Raw genomic sequence first — 23,579 nt, 5'->3', positions numbered from 1 at the left:
CATACCCATTGTCCTGGTCTAATCCCACAAGGGATCCATGCTTATAGAAGTCAAGTGCATATGCATTAAGTGGCATTTTTCTTCCTGTACTATCCAATCTGTGTGGCCACAGCACTGGGACTTGATTGTGATTGATACCAATTGTGTGCAGAATGGCCTAAAGAAATAGATTTTTTAAATGGTTATTCACAAGGATAGAAGGATTATAACTTGTAGTCATTTCATATTCATCGACACTTTTCAAGAACATTCTGTTGGTAGAAGAGCAGGTGCCTTCTGCACACACTGAGATGGTGCATCCTAGCGCATGGCTTAGCTCCACCTGTGAAGAGGATTATCCCCACAGCCTGCTGATGGCAAGTCCACCAGACTAGGAAAGAAAAGTTAATTGAAAAATTTTAAGTCTCCTTAACAATTCAGAGAATACCATTGCAAATGTAGTTTCAGAGAACTGGAGGCCTGCATGTCACAAGAGACTATTCAACTGAACAAGTATAATGATCTTAAGAATCAACAACCAGAATAGAGTAGAGAGAGGATAGAACAAAACAATTAAAAAAAGGAAGAAAGCAAATAAGTAGTTTTTCTGTGCCTATTTGTTTTGCAAACATTGCCTCATGTGACCAACAGGACTGATATAGGGCTAGTGATGCTGTAAACTGGCCCAACTACATTCTAGAGTGTAGTTATTTGGTTTTTCTTACTCTTTATTCTTTGCTCCTTAGGGGCCTGCTACCCAGCACCCAAATAACTCACAACGAGACTTATTCTGACTTATGAATGCCCAGCCTTAGCTTGATTTATTTCTAGCCAGCTTTTCTTAACTTAAATTATCCCATCTACCTTTATCTTTCTCATTTCTGCATACTTTTTTTTTTTTTTTTTTTTTTTTTAAGACAGGGTTTCTCTGTAGCTTCAGAGCCTGTCCTGGAACTTGATATGTAGACCAGACTGGCTTCGAACTCACAGAAATCCACCTGCCTCTGCCTCCTGAGTGCTGGGATTACAGGCGTGTGCCACCAATGCCCGGCCCTGCATACCTTTCTTTACTTCTTACACCATGGCTTGCTGCATACCTGAGTGACTGGACCCTAGAGTCTTCCTCCTTATTCTCCTCCTCAATCTCTCTTCCCAGATTTCTTCTCCTATTTATTTTCTCTGCCTACCAGCCCCTTCTATCCTTTCTCTTGCCTAGCTATTGGCTAATCCTTATTAGTAGACCAATCAGGTGTTTTATACAGACAGAGTAACACTGTCTCACAGAGTTAAGTAAATGCAACACAAAAGAATGCAACACATCTTTGCATCATTAAACAAATGTTCTACAGCATAACAAATGTAACACATCTTTAACTAATATTCTACAACCCTAGAGTGGTTTGGGAGTCCTGGGTAGTAGACATGAATATTTTAATATTTTTAGTTTGTTATGACACAGAAAATATCCACCCAAGAGAAAGTTGCATGCATGCACCAGACATTAATACCAACCCTGTTTGCAGCAACAGAGAACTATAAACTGATCAAACATTGACAGAAGACAGAGTCACGCATAGTTTTATATTATGAAGTATTATGGTGTGTGGAAAATAAACTAGAGCTTCATGGCAAAACAGGTATGAATCTTACAGACATAAAACTAAAGACAGCAAAAGATACTTTCAGGAGAATACACTTAACCATTCCTTCACTCTTTTAAAACAAAACCCAAGCATAAATAAATACTCATTTGTAAAATGAATTCTTGTCAGAAGAATTTGGAAATTTCAGTAACTGTAGTGGAACACAATGAAATGAAATAAAAGTGAGGCATGAGTTCTAGGTTCATGGGTACCCACTATGTGTGTTCCTCTCTTCATAAGCCATCCAGAAGCTATAGAATATACCATCAAATTGTAATACATAATACAAGTAAGTGAAATTTCAAGATATTACAATATACCCTAATAAAAAATTATATAAAGTGAATTGGGTCAAGAAAATGCAGGGTATGATCAAATAACATGAATCTAAATACCTATGTCTGATGCTTCAAAATGAAGGAAAGAGAAACAGAAATTGTTTTCTAGAACTCCATGGGCAGCAAGGGTGAGTGAGAATGAGTTCATGCATGTAACTATGTCTCTTGTAATGCTGATTTTGCAGCAACAAGACACAGACTTTCTAGTTTATTCTATCAGCACCACTGATTGCCATGGAGATTCCTCGTGTAAAAAGGAAGTAAAAGTGATTGTTACATTTCATAAATTGAGTTCATTACATAACAAATGGAAAGGGGAATTATTTTGATAGCCTCCTCCCCCTCCTTCTCTCTTCCACTCCCTTCTATCTTGAAACAGAAACACACTCTAGCCCTGCCTGAAACTCATTATGTAATAGTCCAGTTTGTAGCAGTCCTCCTGTCTCAGCATGCCCTGTGTTGGACTTATGGGCATGAGCCATCTCATCCATCTTGGGAAGGGAAAACTGTACTACTTAAAAAATAATATTGGTTTTTCAATGTACTTAACTACCAGTCTCTTACATATCCAACTAGTTGTTTATAGTCATCCATACAAAAAAATCAAAACTCCTAAAAATTATTTTTCTTAAGAGGTTATTTGTTTTGATATGCCATGACTGGCTGGTCTACATGGGAGGTCTGCACTTTCCTGAAAAGAAAGGAGAAGGAATGGATGGCTGGCAGGGGCAGAGGGGAGGTGAGGGGAGGGAGTGGGAGGAGAGGATGGAGGGAGGGAAAACTGTAATCTGTAATCATGCTGGGAAAATTAATTAATTAATAAAAATATTTTTCTTAGACTAGAAAGTATATATATTTATCATCTGCATGCTTACATTCCACAGCTTTGACAGCTGTCTGTTACAATATACCACTTGGACTGGAGCAAAAGCCCCCAGAGACTAACTAATACACATCACTCTTCACTTACTTTATTTGGAACTCCCGGACAGAGCAAATCCACATCAAAGTTTCCAGACAGACAGACAAATGGCGAAACTGCCACCCGGCCTTCCCTGCAGCTCATCAAGTGGGACACAAGCGGTGAATCTTCACATTCTTTACCTGTGAAATCTGGCCAGAAAAAGTTGAGATAGAGCCCTTCTTGTTGACCTTTTAGTTTTTGCTTGTTTGTTTGAGACAAGATTTCCCCAGTATGGAGACATTGCTCTCCACATCCCAGGTTGGGAAAACCTACTCTAAATTACTTTTTTCACAATATCCTTAAACCTAAGGCCTATATATTCTAAACCTCCATTTTTCTAATTCACTTTATACTAAATCTATGGCTATTTAAACCTACATTTTATAAGACTAAGCCTACCTAATAGACTACCTTATTCTTATTTAAACTTAATTTACAACTATTTCTTACAAGCTTCTCATAGGACTACCTTAGAAAGGACTACTCTAGTACTTTTTCAAATATCTAATTTAGCAAACATCTAAAAGAGACATATTACTTCTTATTCTTAACTAATTTACATTAGGAAAAATCTATTAGCAAACTCTCTATAGGGCTACCATAAACCTATATTTATAAACCTTACCTAAGTCTCACTTAAATCTAAACCTTACCAAAATCTTAGTGGCATTCAATCGGCCCTGCACTATATTGCTACACTCTACTTTCCTTATTGTTTTATAGATAGAAGAGAGAGAGAAGAATGAGAAAGTGAGACCTATAGAGATAAATCTAACGCTGCAGCCTTGCAGTTATTTCCTTCACTGCCTAGCCTATACACCCGAGAATAAAATACTTTTGCCTTCATGGTTCAATTCCTTATCAGCATGCCTAAACTCACAACGCTCCCTACAATCCTTTCACCAAGTCTCTAGTTCCTGTTCGTGGTGCCATCTGTGGAAAACCAGCCTCTCTAACCTTATTAGTTAGAAATAAGGAGTAAGAGAAACAGAGAAAATGCAGGATAGACTCAGGTGGGCCTGGATCCTTATCTATCAGCCCAGAGCTTTATTCCAAAGGGCTATTTATAACAATGCCAATGGGTGGAGCAAAAGACCTCCCCCTTGCTAGTTACTGTCAAGTATAGACCCTTACAAAGACCTGGTACCCAGGCTCGTGGCCCAATCAACCTCTCATGCAGTCCTGCTCAGTAGAGCCTCTGGGAAACCTAGAGGGCTCCAACAATTGGGGATCTTCAGAGTAGTGTGGGAATAGACTAAATATGGTATTCTAATGTCTGCTATCAGTAAGCTTGGGAATGGTTATGAGAATATATATACTGTCCATCCCTGTTTTTAGAAAGTTCCAGTTCATATCATCAAAGTAGGCTCTAGAGTGTCACTAAGGCCTATTCTCTTCTTACCTGCCCAGAGAGGTGTGTGCCCCCCATTACTATTTGTTCCCATTCATGCTGCCTCTCCATTTATAGAGTCTAAGAGGGTACACATTACACTTCCTTGAATTTGCCCAACTGAAGATGTTAGGGTATAGTGAGCCACAGGCATTTCTCCCCAGTCAAAGCTTTATATGTGTCACCCTTTTCTGTTTATGGTCTCTTAGAAAGCATCCATCTATGGGTTATAAATAAGAACAACAAAACCGAACCATTTCCCCATATACTAAACCCTACTTCAAGGTATCCACATGCCCTAATCATTTAAGACTAATCATTTGAAGCTCAATAATACTTAAAAAATACTATTCTATACTTCATGTCCATTGGTAAATCAAGGACATGATTATGGCATCGCTTCCCTGAATTTCCAAAGTAACAAGTAGCAGAGGCAGGGAATCTTCATTGACCTTCAACATCAAGCCTCTCCGAAAAGTGCTCATAGAATTCCTCTTGTTTCTCTTGTCTCAGATGTATATTTGCTCTATTTTCTAGGAATGACCCAAAGGCAGCCCCCATCAAAACAGTTTATAAATGATTCAATTTGGTATTAGTTTCATTCTCCACTACCCTTTTAACTGCCTATCTCCAACTTGCTTTTGGTATTTTTTTTTTTTTAGCAGAAAAACCCAACTATTCTAAGGAAAGCTGAATTTTCTAGAGTGCATTCTGAGATAAAAATGAGAGAGTTGGAGCCCTACCACTGACCTCATCCCTAACATCCATATTACATGTCCTTGGGCAAGAACACTACTAAATCACTTCACAGTGGAACTAAGACACACTTACCAATTTTTGACAGGGGGAGTTGATATTCCTGTTTCATATCAGCCAGTCGGGACACAATTAGCAGAAAGAAAGCAAAGTCCTCTGTCACTTGCATGTTGTACTCATGCAGGGCAGCACTGAAGTCCTCAGGGAGGTCATCAAGGAACACCTAAAAGCCAAAGGTTTTTTAGAGAGAGGGGAAATACCTGCCTTAAAAACTGAATATTTGGAGCAGTGAAGGAAAAAGATCACATGGTATAACTTGATTGTTTTCAATAAAGCCACTTTTTCTTCTTTTCTTGGTTAAACTGGAGTTAAATGTTTTTTGTTCTTATTTGTACTTGTAAAAATAGATATTCTACTCATAACATTTACTCAGATGCTACTTAATCAAAATGACTTTTGTTAAAGTAGAAGTGTGTCCTCAACTGCCACTAGACTCATGAGTAATTTCAAAGAATGTAGGGACACATTTGTAGAGCAATGAAGATAAAGCCTATTTTCAGACTTAGAATCAACTCTGTCTGGTTGAGTGGTTTTGAAACTCTCACTGTATTCATTATGCTAACACTGTTAATCATTTTCAATCTGTACACACGAAAGTGCTGTATCTCTAAGTTTCTTTTTTTGTAGTTTTGTAATGGTAAAATACAACTTATAAAACATGCGTCTTCATTCAAGACTTCTAGACTTGTGGAACTGTGAAGAAAAGAATTCTGCCTTTGTCAGCCATGCCATCGGTGCTACATCAGGAAGTTACACGGACGTTCCTAAAAGAATCAACTCAAAGCACCAAGAACAGCAAGGGTGCTATGAATGATGTCATGGAAATCAACCCAACTGTTTTAATTAAATGGACAAATGCACCTTTTCAGAAATGACCAAGTAAGATGAAAAATGGTTTCCAAGATTTAGACTCTAGGAGTCAAAGGACATTTTCCCAGATAACTTTGTAGCACTTTCTCAGAGATGACAGTGTGACACATGGCCATATCTCAAAACACACATTCAACAATGAGGATGTTTTGGGGGATTAAATGCATGATTATCTACATTTTCTATGTGTATGCACATGAATATGTGTGTGGGTGCTCTCCACTGTATTTTTTGAAGCAAGGTCTCTCACCATTTCTAGAGTTCTCTCCAATTAGGCTAACCTGCCCCAGCCAGCTCCAGAGATCCAGACTTCTCTGCCTTTTCAGATCTGGGATTACAAGCTGTGTCACCATGTACATATTTTCGTGTGGGTACTGGGAGTCCACACTCAGATCCCCACGCTTGTATGGCAAGCACAGTATAAAGTCATCTTCCCAGCCCCTGTACACCTTTTCATTAATGCTGTATTTTGATGCAATCAATTAAAATATGAATATACTTTCATCCTATTTATCCTCAAGGCATGTAACCTTTGAACAGATTCACAGAGGAATTTTGAGTTACAGATAAATAGCGCAGTATTTCCAAAAGGAACAAATTATTATAAAAAAAATACATTAACTGTCCCCTATTCATAAAATCCTATTGCTGCTGAATAGTGATGCTTACAGTTAATTGATCACAACCAGTTACAGATTTTGTTCCTTTTTGTAACTCAGACCCCTGTGTCCCTCAGCCTCTGTTCTTTGTGTGATGTCTCACTCAGCAGCTTGTGCCTTATCTCATTTTTTTTTTCTGCATCACTCATGGGAAAGACGCCTACCAGTAATGTAAGCCCAACATCCCTGGAGTGGATATTTACTCTGCCTATGCCTTGGGCTAAGTGGCCTGATAGAGGCAGTGTTTCTTGCCTGCATACATGACCTCTTAAAAGGAAAGAGGGAAGAGGTAGTAGTGCTCTTTTTCTTGGATGTGGAAGGTTTCATGATGCATGGTCCAGTAACCTGGTCTAGAGCTTTCCCTATCTTTCCCTGAGAGAAGAAGAAGTGATGAGATTGCTTCATTTTGTATGAATGAGTGTGCGATTCCCATTTCAGCCCCTAATAAGTAAGTCTTCTTCCCACATATCTTGCATTACATCCCCTCTGGGATGTCTTTTAGAAAACCTCAAATCTCTATGCTTTTGCCCTATTTAAAAGCTTCTAAACTCATCTAACTTTGCATCCAGAAATGGCCCAAATACCCCTTGGATAACCAGTTAAAATGGCCAACTTTGGCACTTGAGATCTCGATATTTTATTGGAACTTTCCAACTTTTGCCAGCAGGCAGGTAGATGGAAGGAGTCGTCTTACCTTCAAGCATTCTTTTACCTTAGTGCCAAACACACTCTCTGTGCTTCCTTTTCATCTGCTCAGGTCCTCCTATGTATGTAATCTGAACTAGAGGAACCCTCCAATGATTCACTAGACCTTGCTGATAAATCTCCACCTTTCTGACCCCAACATACAACTGTTCCTTCAGCTCCTCCAGCCCCTTCCTTCTCTCCAATAATGGGCCACTCCAAACATCTGACTCTCACACCTACTTTCACCCCTGCTGTCCCATGTTCTCCTGCCACTAAGGGACCCCACCCTACCCAAACCAACCAGGCCACAGTTTTCCCTTTGTGAGAGGTACTTGAGTGGGTGGACTAGCTAAGGTACATGCCCCCTTCCCACTAGCAGAACACTTTCAAATAGAAAAGAAAATGGGCTCTTACTCATCTAACTCTACCTCTTTCATAAAATAATTCCAATATATTACCTAATCTTTTTTTTTTTTTTTTTTTTTTTTTTGGTTTTCTGAGACAGGGTTTCCCTGTGTAGCTTTGCACTTTTCCTGGAACTCACTTGGTAGACCAGGCTGGCCTCGAACTCACAGAGATTTGCCTGCCTCTGCCTCCCCAGTGCTGGGATTAAAGGCGTGCGCCACCACCACACGGCTATTACCCAATCTTATAGTCTGATCTTCCATGATATATATATGATCCTAACTAACAACCTACTTCCTAAGGAGCAATTTTATCAGAATATTTTACCTTTGATTGATAAAACTTGAAGTTAGCATCTTGGAACTTGGCAGGCATATATCTTCTTCCAAAAAGATTTGCTAATACTAAAACCAGCTTTTCCATTACATCTTCAGAAAAACGTTTTGAGCCTGTACAAAGCAAAAGTTCCATGTCATATATGTGAAAAGTGGTTAGATCGATTTTTTATGTTTAAATTGAATATTATTATTCATTTCAGAGCAACTGTAAAACAAACTACAGCTGCAGATGCTTCTCACCTGAGCCTTTTTTAAATATTCATTAACATCCTTATCGTTCCAACTACAAATTACCTTATGTTCTGATCTAGACTTTGCTTTCTTTGACCTATCTCTGAGTGGATGACCAAATTTATGACAGTGTCTCTGTCTTTGTCAGTGTCCTGTGGCTGTAAGGAGACACAATGACCATGGCAACTCTTATAAAAGAAAGCACATAATCGGGGCTTGTTTACAGTTTCAGAGGTTTTGTGCATTATCATCATGGCAGGGAGCATGGTGGCACACAGGCAGAAACGGTGTTGGCAAAGAAGTTGACAGTTCTATATCTGCATTGGCAGGCAGCAAGAAGAAAGGGAGAGCCACTGGGCCTGACTTGGGTTTTCAAAACCCCAAAGTCCACCCCCAATGACACTCTTCCTCAAAAAAGGCCACACCTATTCCAAAAAGGCTATATCTCCTAATCCCTCTCAAATAGTGCCATTGCCAAATGACCATGCATTCAAACATATGAGCCTGTGGGGATCATTCCTATTCATTCAAACCACCACAAAGATCCTGCTGCTGTCACTGCTAGTTGTCAAGTTAATGAGGAGCTGCATAAGATCCATCTGCAGCATGACTACCTGCTCATCACTGAAATGTCTTTCCCTACACACTTATGGACATAGGTGAGTGAAATTTCTGTAGTTCTTCAGTAATAATTTAAATTCCTTACCACTGTTCTGGTAAAGAGAACTTCACATTAACTTCCAAAGTTATTCTAATTTAATCAAAATTTAGGAAACAAATTTAAAATAAATTCTCTAATATGAATGTTTTTAAACTTTTTTTTCTTAGTCACAATTTTTTTAAATTTGTCTTTCTATATAAACCTATGCCCTTTTCCTATTGGATTTAAATCAAGCATTGATGTAAAAAATAAAAGTAAAAAATTAAATAGAATCATATCCCTATCATGTGCTCAACCATCCCAAGTAACTTAAAAGACCTTCCTTGATAGTCAGGAAAAGCTGAGTTGGTAATATGGAAAATGAAGAACCATAGTTCCTCTGACCTCCCTGCTTGAAAACATTTTTTGTCTTTCTTCTTTCTTATTCCCTGTGCCTATATACTTATTAAGATTCAATTTATTAGTGATTTTCTGGACTTGGCCAGGCTTTTGAAACCTCAAAACCCACTCTCTAGTGACACACTTTCTCCAAAAAGATCACACTTCCTAATTATTTCAAACAGTGCCACTCCTTGCTAACCAAATATTCAAATCCATGAGTCTATGCATTCTATGTTCATTCAAACCACCATATTCCATTTCTTCCCTCTCCCCCACAGGTTTGTAGCCATATCATAATTCAAAATGCATTTAGTCCAACTTCAAAAGTCCCTATTGTTTATCACAGTCTCAACATTGTTTAAAATTCCAAAGTTCAATGTCTCTTATGAAACTCAAGACAATCTCTTAACTGTAACTCCTTATAACATCAAAATAAAAAAGCAGGTCACCTGCTTCCAACATACATGGCACAGGATATGCACTGCCATTCCAAGAGAGAGCAGAGGGAACATAGTGAGGAAATACTGGGCCAAAGCTGTGGTGATATTTTATCTGTGTCCCCCAATAAAGTTTATCTAAGGATCAGAGGGAAAAGCCAGTCACAATATTAAGCATAGAATTCAGGCAATGGTAGCACATGCCTTTAATCCCGGCACTCGGGAGGCAGAGTTAAGCTGATCTCTGTGAGTTCGAGGCCAGCCTGGTCTACAGAGCAAGATACAGGTTAGGCACCAAAACTGCATGTAGAAACCCTGTCTCAAAAAAAAAAAAAAAACATAAAAAGAAAGAAAAAGAAAAAAGAGAGGATACAGATATGATATAGATAAAATGGTAGATTATTGAATTTACTTTTAAAAGACAACTACTAGTTTTAAATATTTTACATTGAACTGGATTTTTATATATTGTATACAAATTATGTATATTGCTACAAATTTGAGATAGATTTGATAAGATTAAAAAGGAAGATTATTGAATCTACTTTTAGAAAGCAACTACTAGTTTTAAATATTTTACACTGGATTGGATTTTTGTATATTGCATACAAATTATGTTTATTGCTACCAATTTAAGATTGATATATTGTACGTATATTCTAATTTTGTTCAGGATATTGTGCCTATACAGCTCATTTAACAATGTAATGCAATTTGCTAATCCTTGAAAGTTATTATTACCAACTATTAGAATATAAAGACATGGAAGATAGTAGTAACTCATTACAATTAAACTTGTAATCATATTAGGTATGTTTTCAAGGTCAAGCAGAGATATATTTTAGATGGACAGGTCATCAACAAACCCTTCAGAGATCTACAGAATATGGCACTTAAAGTGTTTTAATAACATAGTTTTTTTTCCTCTTTTTTATGACTATGAGACATGTCTGCTCCTGGCAGCACCAATCTACTTCAGAGAAGATATGAGCATTGAAGAACATCCACATGATGTTAAGTTTCACTGTGGCAAAAGTTAGCCACTGGGCAAGAAAGTGACTTCACATTGACTGCTGACAGTATGCTGTCCAAAATGCACAAGCAGGACACAAAACAAAGGACTACCGATCCTTGCCAAGACAAGTATGTTTGTAACAGGTGTCCTCTGAGGACAGGACAATATGGCACCATTGCTAAAGTGGCTTTGCAATCTGGAAAAGGTACAATGTCCCTTCCTTTGACAGCAGCTAAACAGGCAGTGAACCAGTGATTCCTGCTTTGCAGTGGAGCAGTTGCCAGAGCATTTATTCTTGGAGAAGTAACTAAGCTGATGGAGTCTGGTCTCTCAATGGTAAACTGGCATTGAATAAAGGAGAGGAAGCCACCCACAAGCCAAGAAGAATGGGAAGGTGAATTCCAAAAATACTAGCAATTTCCAGAATTTAAAATCCTGAATCATGACAGGACACTGGTGGAATTCAAGTTTATCTGGTACATTGAATACTCACACTGAATGTGAGGTTGAGCTGTAGGCCTTGTGTACATTGTGCTTTACAAATGAGCCTGTCAGATATGCTAAGCCTGTAGGCCAAACATGATATCCCAATGTTGCATAGAAAACCTCGGTGACTATCCAGGCAGCTGGCTGTTTCTGTCATAACTCACATTTTTTTGAAAGTTGCTTGTTTGCACTTCCTTTTTTACTAGGTAACATTATTTCCTTTTCTTGTCTCTGAGGGAATTGAAGATTAGAAAGTTGTAGTTACGTTTTACTTATTAATAATTTCAGAAAAGAAACTCACTAAGAGGTATAAAGTGTATAAATTTGAAAGACATCATAAGATAGTTTTCTGTTGGTAATACAAGATAGGATAAAAAGTGAATTAGGTACATTTTGGACTCACCAAAATAGGATAGACGATGGAATATTTTTGCTGAATTTGTCAAATGCAAATGGACTAGATATTGTTGATGTATTTATTGCTTGTATATATTGTATATAGTTATTGCACTTATTGTATATAGTTTTTCTTATATTAGTTATAACTTTTTTATTTTTTACTGGACAATTTGGTGATATTTTATGTGTCCCCCAATAAAATTTATTTAAGGATCAGAGGAAAAAGCCAGCCACTATATTAAACATAGAAGTCAGGCAATGGTCGCACACACCTTTCATCCTATCATTCAGGAGGCAGAGATCTATCTGGGTCTCGTGAGTTCAAGGCCACAGTGAGAACAGAGCCAGGTGTGGTGGCACATGCCTTAAATTCCAACACTAACCATGGAGGTCTAGAGATCTGTACAAACAGACAGGAAGTAACAGAGCTAGGCAGGGAGAGGATGTGATGTAGCTGGACAGACAGAGCAAATGAGAGAGCAGAACAGAAAGGCATATAGGTGTGAGTATACAAGAAGTAGGTCTCTTTGGAAGCTGTGGAGTTGGTGAGGTGGTTAGCTGTAGCTTTTCCTATTCCTCTGATCTCTCAGGTCTCAAGCCCGATATCAGGCTCTGTGTTTTTTATTTAATAATACCATTTAGAATTCATACGCAATCAAAGTAAAACCAAAAACCAGTTTGGCAAACTCCACATTCTGCCTCTCAATGTCTGATGTCAAGGCACTCTTCAGATCTCCAACTCTTTTCAGCTTTGTTCACTGTAACACACTTCTTTCTCTTGGACTGATTCCACATCTCATCTGCATCTCTCCTGGGCAGATATACTAAAGTTCTGGCATTTCCATATCTTAGAGTCTCTAACACAGTCAAGGCTTCATTTTCACAGCTTTCTGCAATGGCCTCTCAGCCCAATGACACAGAACTGGCCTCAGCAGCATTTGTTAGTCACAGAGGCAGATTCCAAAACCCTTTTCTTATATTCTCGACTCTAAATGCAGAACCATGTGGCTGAAAGTGCAAAGTTCTACTGCTTGCGGGGGTTGGAACTTGGCCCCCTCTTTAAATTACAACTGTATCGGCATTCTGCTTTTGTTGATTTCCTTCACTGCTTAAGCTTTTCTTTAATTCCTTTTCATAACCTGGAAAGCTCAGATGGGTGGAGTCGTCCTCTAAAGTCACTATTCCCTTTATTCCATTTAACATCAGGCTTTTCTTTAAACTTTTCATCTCCATGCGTGCAAATTTACCTCCACTAGACTTCCTGGTGCTCATTTTCTCCTCAAACTACATTTTGTATTTCTCTTTGTCCAGCTTGCTCCTTTTCATTATAGATCTGCATAAGAATGACTAACAATCACAGAACACATCCTAGGCTGCCTTGAAATCTCTGCCAGTGTCATTAATCCAGAAATCTTCAGTATATCCTCTGGTATACATACATACATACATACATACATACATATATATATATATATATATATATATATATATATATATATGTGTGTGTGTGTGTGTGTGTGTGTGTGTGTGTGTGTGTGTATGTATATGTGTGTGTGTGTGTGTGTGTGTGTGTATTATAAAAGCAGAAAATTCTTCTTCAAAGTATCACAAGAATAGTCTCTAGGCCACTTATTAAAATACTTCTCCTCTGAAATCTCCTGAGCTGAGCCTTCATAATCTACATTGCTCTCAGCACCATCTTCCATGCTCCTACTAGTATGGCCCATTAAACCCCATTTAAGATATTTAACTGCTTTCCTAATCCAAAGTCTCAAAGTCTACCTTCTGCCCATAAGCGTCATGGTGAGGCCTGTCACAGCAATTCTGAACTACCTGTACCAACTTCTTTCTTGGTTACTGTTCTATTACTGTGAAGAGACATCATGACCATGGCAACTTTTATAAAAGAAAGCATTTAATTGGGGCTTACAGTTTCAGAGTTTTAGCCCATTATCATTATGATGAGTACACAGGCAGACATGGTACTAGGGAAGCAGCTAAGAGATCCACAGGAAGCAGGAAGAAAGAGAGATTCTAGACTTGACAGGCTTTTGAAACCTCAAATCCTACCCCCATGTAACACATTTCTGTGGTGGGATATTTATACACAATGTGAAGATGTATTTGCTGTAATTGGTGTAATAAAAAACTGAATGGTCACTAACTAGGCAGGATGTATAGGCGGGATTTCTGGAAACAGAGAGGATTCAGGGAGGGAGAAAAGTGGAGTCAACAGCCACACACCAAAAAGAAAAAGGAGGTGTAAGATGAAAGAGAGGTAACACCACATGGCAGAATTTAGATTAATATAAATGGGTTAATTTAAGTTATAAGAGTCAATGGGACAAACCTAAGCTAAGGTCAAGCTTTTAAAATTAATAATAAGTCTCTATGTCATTATTTTGGGCTGGTAACAGAAAAGAAGTCCATCTACACATTTCCTCCAACAATGCTACACCTCTTAATCCTTTCAAATAGGATTTGAGTGGTAACCAAGTACTGAGCCTATGGGAGCCATGCTCATGCAATCAACCATAGCCTCTCTCATCTAGTCAATCTCTTATGACATCTTAATGCCTAATACCCAAATATCCAAAACTAAACCTGCAGATAACCTTCCTCACCTCAGATGGAGCCATAGTCCACTTGAGTCACTACATTCTAACAGCAAGTAAATAGTAGGAATGCTTAAAAATTTGTAATAATCAGTAACTTGGGATCTAGCATCAGACTAGTTATATTTGAGTATTATCTTTGATTCCTAAAAGGTTAGGCACATGTCAATTTATTTAACTTCTCTATGCATCCTTTATAAAGTTATCAATTTTAGTTACCCCTTTCAACAACAGTAAACACAATCACACTTCCTCTTGCCTGAAATTATTTCACCTTTTACACATTTGGGGGGAACAAATCTTTCCAAGTAGCCAGAAAATGATACATTTTTTAAAAGATAAAGACCACAGTTGTGCAAAGCCAAGTATTTTCATCAGCTAGTGACAGATGACAAAGCAGGAGGCATTGAAGGCACCATGCACCAGGAAATATCACAGCATTAAGCACGAATATTAAGGGAGGGCAATATTTACTTAAGAAACATTGTGTAAAGAATTTATTTTGAGCCTGGTGGTTGTGGGCACGCCTGTAATCCCAGCACTTGGGAGGCAGAGGCGGGGGATCTCTATGAGTTCAAGGCCAGCCTGGTCTACAGAGATAGTCCAGGACAGGCTCCAAAGCTACAGAGAAACCCTGTCTTGGAAAAACCAAAAAATAAAGAAAAAGAATTTATTTTGAAACATAAAACCCAAAGGTTTTTCCATAAAAGCTATATGGGATTTATTTTAAAGATTTTGCCCAATATAGGCAAAATTTAATATGTATAATTGACCTTGAACACATAATTAATGAAATTAACTATTGATTAATTATTAATGTATACTTTACAGTTATATTCAAAGAAAATAGTGTTGCAGATAACATTAATAGATATTAATAGTGATTATCTGTGGGTAGAATTTTGGGCTTTATATTTTAACAATTCTTTCCTATTGATGAAATTATTAGGCCACTCCAGGTAGTTAAAAGGGAGGTTTATTTTGTGGGGTAACTTACAAATGAAGGGGTAAGTTGTAGGGTCTGGCAAAGGTATGGTGCAGTCCGACAGTGTTCTCTGGAGAACTTTGCTCGGTCTACCTCCAGCATCCAGGGTCCCAGAACCAAGAGAGACCTCTCCTCTCAATCATGGGTCTTCAGCTTCCTCCCTCAGCCCCGACTTGTGGGCATAACCATTACTGAAGCCTCAATGGGGGTTGGAACTTCCAGGCCAAGGGTGGGATGACTACCTACTACACTACACTTTCCTGTGCTATTCTTCAAAATTGATCATATATTATACTTAATTACGAGGGGATATTTTATAAATATTTTATATTGTTCAGTATGTTCAGAATTCTAGTGGCAACACACTTCAAGTTACAACTTGCTGTAGTGAATATTTTAAAATCATTGTCATGAAATAGAACCTCTTTTAGTACTTATTTAACTTTGTCTCATTTGTAAGAATTCTCATTCTCCTTTTTACTATTAAACTTTTAGTTAAAGTGAATAACAAGATTTTCATGCATACATTATTGTACTTAACTGATGCTCTCTCAAGTGATTATTGAGTAAATGTGTTTCTGAAGTTCTAGTTTTCTATAAATCTATCAGGTTTTTTTTCCCACCATGGGAAGATTTTACACACACACACACACACACACACACACACACACACACACACACACATATACATAATTTTACATGTATATAATATATATCACATTATACCATATATTATTTATATATGCCTATATACTAATAATGATATATTATTTATACACCGTATGATATGATAATATTATTTCAATGGTGCACACACACACACACACACACAGACAACACAGCCCTCAAACTTACCTTTATAAGTTGGCTGACAAAGATTATGGAAAAGACCTCTGACAAGAAAACTGACAAAAACAAGATTAGATGGTTCATGGTAATGTAAATGTGACACCAGGCCGGCAAACCCTGTAGGATTACCTTCTTGATCTATATATCCCTAAAGAACAAAAGGCATTGGTTAGTTTGGCTCCACTCACACAGTGAGTAACAAGTAGCGAATTCATTATCAGTTTAAAATAGTACATATCAACAAGATGGCAACTATTAACTGGCCCAATTTTAATAATTACATGAATAACAAGTAGTAGTACTCATTGGGTGTTGTCTTCTAAGGACTGTGATAGTGTAATATGGTTAAAAACAACAATCTAGGGCTGGAGAGATGGCTCAGCAGTCAGCAGCTCTTCCTGCTCTTCCAGGGGACCTGACCTCAGTTTCCCACAATCCACATTGAGTGTCTCACAGCTGGCTACAACTCCAGTTCCAGGCTTTCTCATGCCCTCTTCTTGTCTCTCCATGGGCACCTACACACATGACAACTACTCATACAAACACATATGTAGATTAAAATTTTAAAAAATTAAAAAAAAATCAAGTCTGCTACTTTTAGAAAATCTAGATAGCAAATCTATTACACACACACACAGACACACACACACACACACATACACACACACAAAACAGTGAGAGGGAAAGAGAGGGAAGAGTTGGATCCTACCTCTTTCACCAGGAACTGCAAAGAATATAAGAAGTAGAGCTTTAACATGTCTGTGACTCGGGGATGTTTGAAGGACAGCAATGAGTGCTTTAGCACTGACAGTGCCTACAAAGAAAAGTGTTTTGATTTAGCAACATTAAGTGAATGAAATGTCTTTGAAAGAGATAACACAGGCTAAATTACATATAATATATATATATATTATTATGCATCTATAATATGAAATACAAGCACCATACCTCTAGAGCTCAGTGAACCATGTGGGTTCCCCCCTTTACCACTTTACTCCTTTCCAAACTCTGTCTCCTCTGACTATGGCACACAAGGAAAAGGGGTGTTCTTGGTCACCCACTGTATAGGAAATGACTAGTATAATAAGATACAGCAGCAATATAAAAAGTTCAATTAGATTGAATACAATACCATTTCCTTCATCATATATGACATCATTGAACATAGTGCATATATCCTTTAACACACAAAAGAGCACTGTGGCAGTTGGAATGGAAATAGCCTCATAGGCTCATGTGTTTGGATGCTTGCTCCCTGGTCATAGGCCATGACACAGTTACAGCAGATAGCAATCGATAATCCAGATGTCAACCCACCAGACGAAATATTTTCTGATAGAGGAACCCTGTCAGGCAAGGCTTGCAAAGCCACAGACTCTGAAAACTGTTTCTCCTGTCTGTAATTTCACATGTGCAAAAACATCTTGGTATCTCCCCATTACCATGCATTTTCACGTAATGTGTACATGTCATCCCATGGTTATGGGCACATATAGCTGTGGATGGTCAGAAAGATAACTTCTCATTAAGCTGTACAGTTTTGATGAATAGAAATATTTAAAAGTATGCTTCACTACTAGATCTATTGTTTCACATGAACTATAAGATACTTAGAAGCCTGTTCTCCATAATTAGCTTATTGACAGGGCAATTTGACCAGATGAAGTATCTCTGTGGATAGATCACAAGCAGGACTTTCACAGATTATATTCAAGGACAAAATTATGAAGTGTCTGGCTTTATTGAAGCAAAGTCCTTCAGGGAATAAAGCAGACCTAAATGGCCCTGAGCTTCCCCCAATGGCAGCTGATAACAAGACTCACAACATTCACCTGCTCTGACCCTTTAGCAATTAACACTTTCTGTGAACATTCTAACCTCAGTTTATGATATAAAACTCAAGCTTCAACTAACTGTTTGATATTTAGGTCACAAATAACAACTAATCAATTAACCAATTCCAGAGAGAAATAGTTTTATGTCCAGCTAACTGTGGATGCCACTGGCCAAGAAAGTGCCAAGCACCATGTCACCACCTATTTGTTGCATGGTAAATAGCTTTGCTCCTTATTATCTCTGAAGGAATGTGCTATGTCCTTGAGAGGGAGCCTTGTAACTTTTCTTAGTATTGCAAAGAGTCTGCTGTTAGAAATGTTTATAGCCATGTGGAGGAGAGGAGCTATAAAATTAGAGCTGAAGAAGAATGAAAGAAATGACCCTCAGTGTAAGATTCTTTTTCCCTCAGACAGTTAAAAACTTATTCCTGTGTGACTTATCATGTGTTATGAGAATGGGTCTGACCCTGAAACTGTAATATATAATTGTCCAGAGTTTGTGTGTGTGTGTGTGTGTGTGTGTGTGTGTGTGTGTGTGTGTGTGCGCGCGCGCGAGCGCGCTGAAAAGGAGTTGTAGCTGAGTATTCAGGAGGAGAAGTGAGATGTAAGAAGAGTGAGTGAGTGAGTTAGTAAAGAGTGAGTAAATGATGTAGTAGTGTGTGAAGGAATGTAGCAGAGTAGAGAGAATAAAGGTGTATAGAAGAGAGATGTGGCTGTGTAAAGAAGAAGTATGAAGGTATGTAGCTATGTGAAGACAGATTTTCAGAGAGATTTTTAAGATGAAGTAAAGGAGAGTTACCATCAGAAGGAGTGTGTTTCCTTATTTACCCCTCAGAAAGAAAAAGTCTAGCCCTTGCCATATTCATGGATTTTTTTTTTTTTATACCCTGGAGATGGTCTTGGAGCAGTCAGTCTCTTCCAAAGACTGCCAGTAGAGATTAGCCTGGTTGCCATAGCTAGAAGATGGAAATAGTGTGTTCTATGAAACACCCAATATTGTAGGCTAAGAGGTAGCCAGGGCATTGTGATGGATGATTTCTCTTATTAAATCTCTAGATTAAACATATATGGTATAAAGTAGAAGAGAGAGTGTTTGGGATGAGGAAGGAGACCCATGGTAGGGATGGAGAAGTACATCAGAGACATTGAGGAGATATGTAAAGCATATAATGTACACTCATGAAGGGTCATGAGGAAAACCATCATTTTGTACAAACAATACATAGTTTAAAAAAGCAGACTCTGGAGATTTTCTGCCCACACTTGAAAGTGGACACAGTAAACAAAGACATCATACCACTCTTCTCAAATATGCCAAAACACAAGAAAATGAATCCCCCAATTAACTCTCTGAAAAAATATTAAGGGATCAGCAGATAAAGGTGCTTGTGTACAAGCCTGGAAACTAGAGTTTGATCATTTGCACCCATGTAAAGGTAGAAGAAGAAAACAGAATCCACAAAGTTGTCTTCTGAATTCCACATAATAAGTAAATTAAAATATTTTATAATATTAAATTAAAATAATAATAAAAATAAGTCTTATTAGAAGATGTACTTGTCTATATAGAGAAGTAAAATTAAGAACTGGAAAACAGGCCAATATAGTGGCTCAGTGGGTAAACTTGTCACCAGTAAGTACAACCAGAATTGAATACCCAGGACCCAGAATGGAGAAGGAGGGAAACAGGCTCCTGCAAATCGATCTCAATTTCTTCTGTGGCTACCACATGTGTGCCATGACATATGTACACACAGAAAGAATGAAAGAGAAGGAAAAAGAGATGGAGAGAGAGAGGAGGAAGGAGGGAGAGAGTGAACAGTTGAGAAAGAAGGGGAGAGAGAAATCATTTTGAAAAAACTCAAAAATGAAGAAACTTTGGTCCAAAACAAAGCTTTATAAAGCCAGCAAACCCATTCGGAAAATCCCAGAATTCTCACTTTACTAAGCAGCATCTAATTTAACTGCTTATAATTAATACACAGAAATAGAGAAGAATAGGTCCTGCTGTGTTGTGAATGTGGTCCCTAGATCATGCTGAAATCTAATCTCCATGCTGTCTATTGTATTGAGGGCTGGGACTTAGGAAAGTGACTAGAACTAGAGGGAGTCCTAATAGTAGAAGGTTCCCATGATGGAATCCTCATTGATTTTACAAGAGGAACAAGTGGGAGATGACAGACAGGCCTGCATGCTTCCTGATTACCATGCGATGTCCTGTGACTTGGAACACATCAAAGAAAGTCTTTCACTAGACAATACCCTTCAGCACTTAACCTCAGAATCATGAGCCAAAACAAACCTCTTTTCTTCGTAATTCACTCCACCTGTGGTATTATGTTACAGCCAACGGAAAATGAACACAAGTTTTTTTTTTTTAACAGTGTATTGTCACAAAAATGGAAGTTAAATCATCTAATTGTGAGTTTCAAAGTCATTATCTCAGATTCAGTTTTATCTGACACTAAAGCATCAAGACAATGTTCTGATTATGTTTTGATGTCCACTTACTTACACCCTTATAAAATGTCTAATCATATCTTGGAAAAAATGTCTGAAAAACAAAAACCAAAATAATAATATGATCATTTTGGTAGAACTAGGCATGAGTCTAGTTTTTTATTTGGTTTGGGGTTTTTGTTTGTTTGCTTGTTTGTTTGTTTTTCAACATTCTACATTTTCTAAACACTTTTAATGAACTTGGGTTTTTTATGAAAAATAAACTGCTTCTTTACAATTATAAAAAAAAATCTTCTTGTTTCCAAATAATAGAAACAGATGATTGCTGGCACCCTGCAGTACAAGACTATGTTGTCTATCATGCTAGAAGACAGTGATCCTGGAAACACCTTAGTTCCCACTCATTCACAAATTCTGTCTGATAATGGAAACAAACAAAACTTATCATCATTTCCCCCAGCTTCCTCCACCCCTCCCTAGAAAACATTGAGAAGCATCAAAATCCCGATAACAGCACAGGAGAGCTGACTTCAGCCAAGCCACTGGTGAAGACAGAGGTCTGATCACAGGGACACAGCACCTTTGCCTTGCCGTCCTCTGGGTCATCTGCCTTAGAGGCCAGCAGCATGAGTCTTAGGATGAGTGAGATACTGAGAGGAAACTGTCCTCTCAGCTCAGGTACTTTGGATTTTATGAGTTTTTTAATTTTAGGCAGTGGAATATTAAAGAAGTAGACGTCACCCAGAAGGTCTTGCCTTCGTCTTCCAGCCCGACCAGACATCTGGAAACAGAGTAGAATCATGCTGTGAGAATCACCTAAGTGTTTTTCCTAAGAGAATATAAAGAACTAAGCCATTTATACTGCTTTGGAGCAAGTGTGCTGTGCCTAGGAGTTAAGAAATATCTAAAAAATTCATCGCATCTGAAGCACAGCTACTTCAAATAATATATCTGTCATTAATTATAGTATTTGTATAATGCTGTATAAAACTACACCTATTTATAAAATCATATATCTAATACTGTGAATATATTATGTGCTATAAAATATTTAATTGTCACTTCCTGGCAATTCCTTACTTGATAAAAATATTCTATCTATGATGTATAATGTTATATACTTTGTGATACAACATATATTATAACACTACATGATAATGTAGTATTAATATTAATTATACATGTTCCATATGATTTGAATGTTAGTGGATATAGCTACATTTGAAGCTGTGAGCAAAAATATTGACCAAACATTTCTGAGAAAGTAAACTCTATGAAGAAAATGTCTATTATCTACAGAACAAGGAGAATCAAAAGCAAGGAAAATGCTTTAATATACAATGTCAAGACTTTGTGGTGAAAGACAAATGTATGGGGAGCTGAGGAAGCCTTGGATGAAATGAATGAAGTCCTATAGGAATGTATATAATTAATCTAGGAACGGATATGTCAAGGACCCAATGCCTCAATCCCACGGGAATGGTGAAGTCCCCTTTAATACCCCAATGAGACTGAAAATTCTTCCTCTGATCCATGTTTGGATGTTAACACAGAAACTGTCCATTGTTGCTTTCTCTTCCCAGATATTTGTGCCTGAAGACTTCTCCCCTACAGAAACTCAGCCTAATATTAGCTAAACTGCCTCATTGTTCAACTATATGCAGTAACCCCACTTCTCTGTTCAACTGTATATAATAAACACACTGAGCTTCCAAGTGATATAATTTCTCCATCAGATAGCCATATCCACCTGATCCCATATTTTCTGTATATCTGTGTATTTGTCTTTTTCTCACTACCTTACCACCACAGGTAGGTCTGTGTCTGGAGCTGGGCAGAGCATGGCAATAATGAATGCATAGATTGTGGGGAAGCAATGAAATAACACCACAGGAGAGTACAGAAGTTGGTTTGGAAACAGATTGTCTATCAAGATTCAAGAAAAGTATTAAAGATGGCTCCAGAGTAGAAAATTCATGCTCATTAAATGAGAAAGTAAATGTTTCCCAATAATTTTTATGTGGATCCTTTTTTGTAAATTGCTTTATTTAGTTTGTGTGCATGTCATGGGGTAGTAATGATCACTCAGATTATGCAGATAGGAGAATAGATTGGATATCTTATCCAAGATCATACACATGATTAGCAGTGGTCACATAATCTTGTAGTCTGTGCTTATTCAATGCCAGACAATCACCTACAGTGCTCTGCCATGAACTGGAGTATGTTACTAAATTATAGTTAAAGTATTTTTTTACTCTTTCATGACTATGCAGTATTAATACATTAAGTTAATATGTGTTATAATACCTGTCTGAAATTTAAAGCATCCAGATAGACTGAGTTCTGAGCAAAAACCACAGATTTACAAGGCATGTTGATTCCTAAAGCAAGTGTTCCAGTAGCTGTCACCACCTAAAAAGGAACAAAACAGTGATTCCACATTTTGGCATTTTTGTAGAATACAAGTATTTCCATGTAATTACTAAAAACTATATTGAAATTCCAATAAAACTTCAATGAACAAGCGAGGGAGATGAATCACATAATGTTTCTTCTTAATTTGAAAACACAGGAAGCACATTCTCTAATAGAATCATTATAATACTCATCACTTTGCAAGAAATATATACTTTAACCTTAACTGTGTGGTGCAAATATCACAGAGGAACTTCAAGACCACATCTAAAATACTTATCTTCTGTCATCACCATCTATCTCTCTGCTCTTTGCATTATTCCCTCAATGTTCCTCAATATCATTGTGATTTTGTTTTCTCTTCAAATACTAAAGTCAAAGCATCATTCACTGTTGTATCTCCAGAGCCAAGTAGAACATCTACACGGGATTAAGTATTACAATAAACATGGTAAGTAAAATATTAGGAGAGGAATTTCTCTCTGAAAGGGCAATAAATCTTTTACAAGCCTACTTCTTGGTAATTATTTGATCTACTAAAGTTCATTGAGAAATGACATACGAACAAGGTACATTTTCTTTTTCTGTTGTGAATTTGCAGGATCACTAATCAGAAACAGAAAAGAATATGATGTTTATTCAAATAATATAACTTCTTGCTCATTTTTTCCTGATGTAGTTAGTATACATTGACTTGTCCTATCTTGTTGTAGAATCG

The 23,579-nt window shown here is 37.6% G+C and overlaps 1 protein-coding gene across 1 annotated transcript in view; it reads right to left on the bottom strand.

Annotated features, from left to right (window-relative positions):
* The window catches only part of LOC118569031 (probable ATP-dependent RNA helicase DDX60), a 102,082-nt gene that overhangs the window by 5,583 nt on the left and 72,920 nt on the right, over positions 1-23,579 (bottom strand). Inside the window, exons 28-35 of the mRNA XM_036166678.1 lie at positions 22,754-22,858; positions 21,024-21,224; positions 16,858-16,962; positions 16,155-16,296; positions 8,079-8,200; positions 5,146-5,293; positions 2,931-3,073; positions 6-157 (exon numbers count right to left, since the gene is read on the bottom strand). Of these exons, the coding sequence (XP_036022571.1) occupies positions 6-157; positions 2,931-3,073; positions 5,146-5,293; positions 8,079-8,200; positions 16,155-16,296; positions 16,858-16,962; positions 21,024-21,224; positions 22,754-22,858 (1,118 nt within the window). The remainder of the gene's footprint in view (positions 1-5; positions 158-2,930; positions 3,074-5,145; positions 5,294-8,078; positions 8,201-16,154; positions 16,297-16,857; positions 16,963-21,023; positions 21,225-22,753; positions 22,859-23,579) is intronic.

The sequence above is a fragment of the Onychomys torridus genome, chromosome 17 (assembly GCF_903995425.1).
Source record: "Onychomys torridus chromosome 17, mOncTor1.1, whole genome shotgun sequence".
Lineage (NCBI taxonomy): Eukaryota > Metazoa > Chordata > Mammalia > Rodentia > Cricetidae > Onychomys > Onychomys torridus.
Note: the sequence above shows the minus strand (reverse complement) of the source record. Positions and strands in the feature narration are given on the sequence as shown.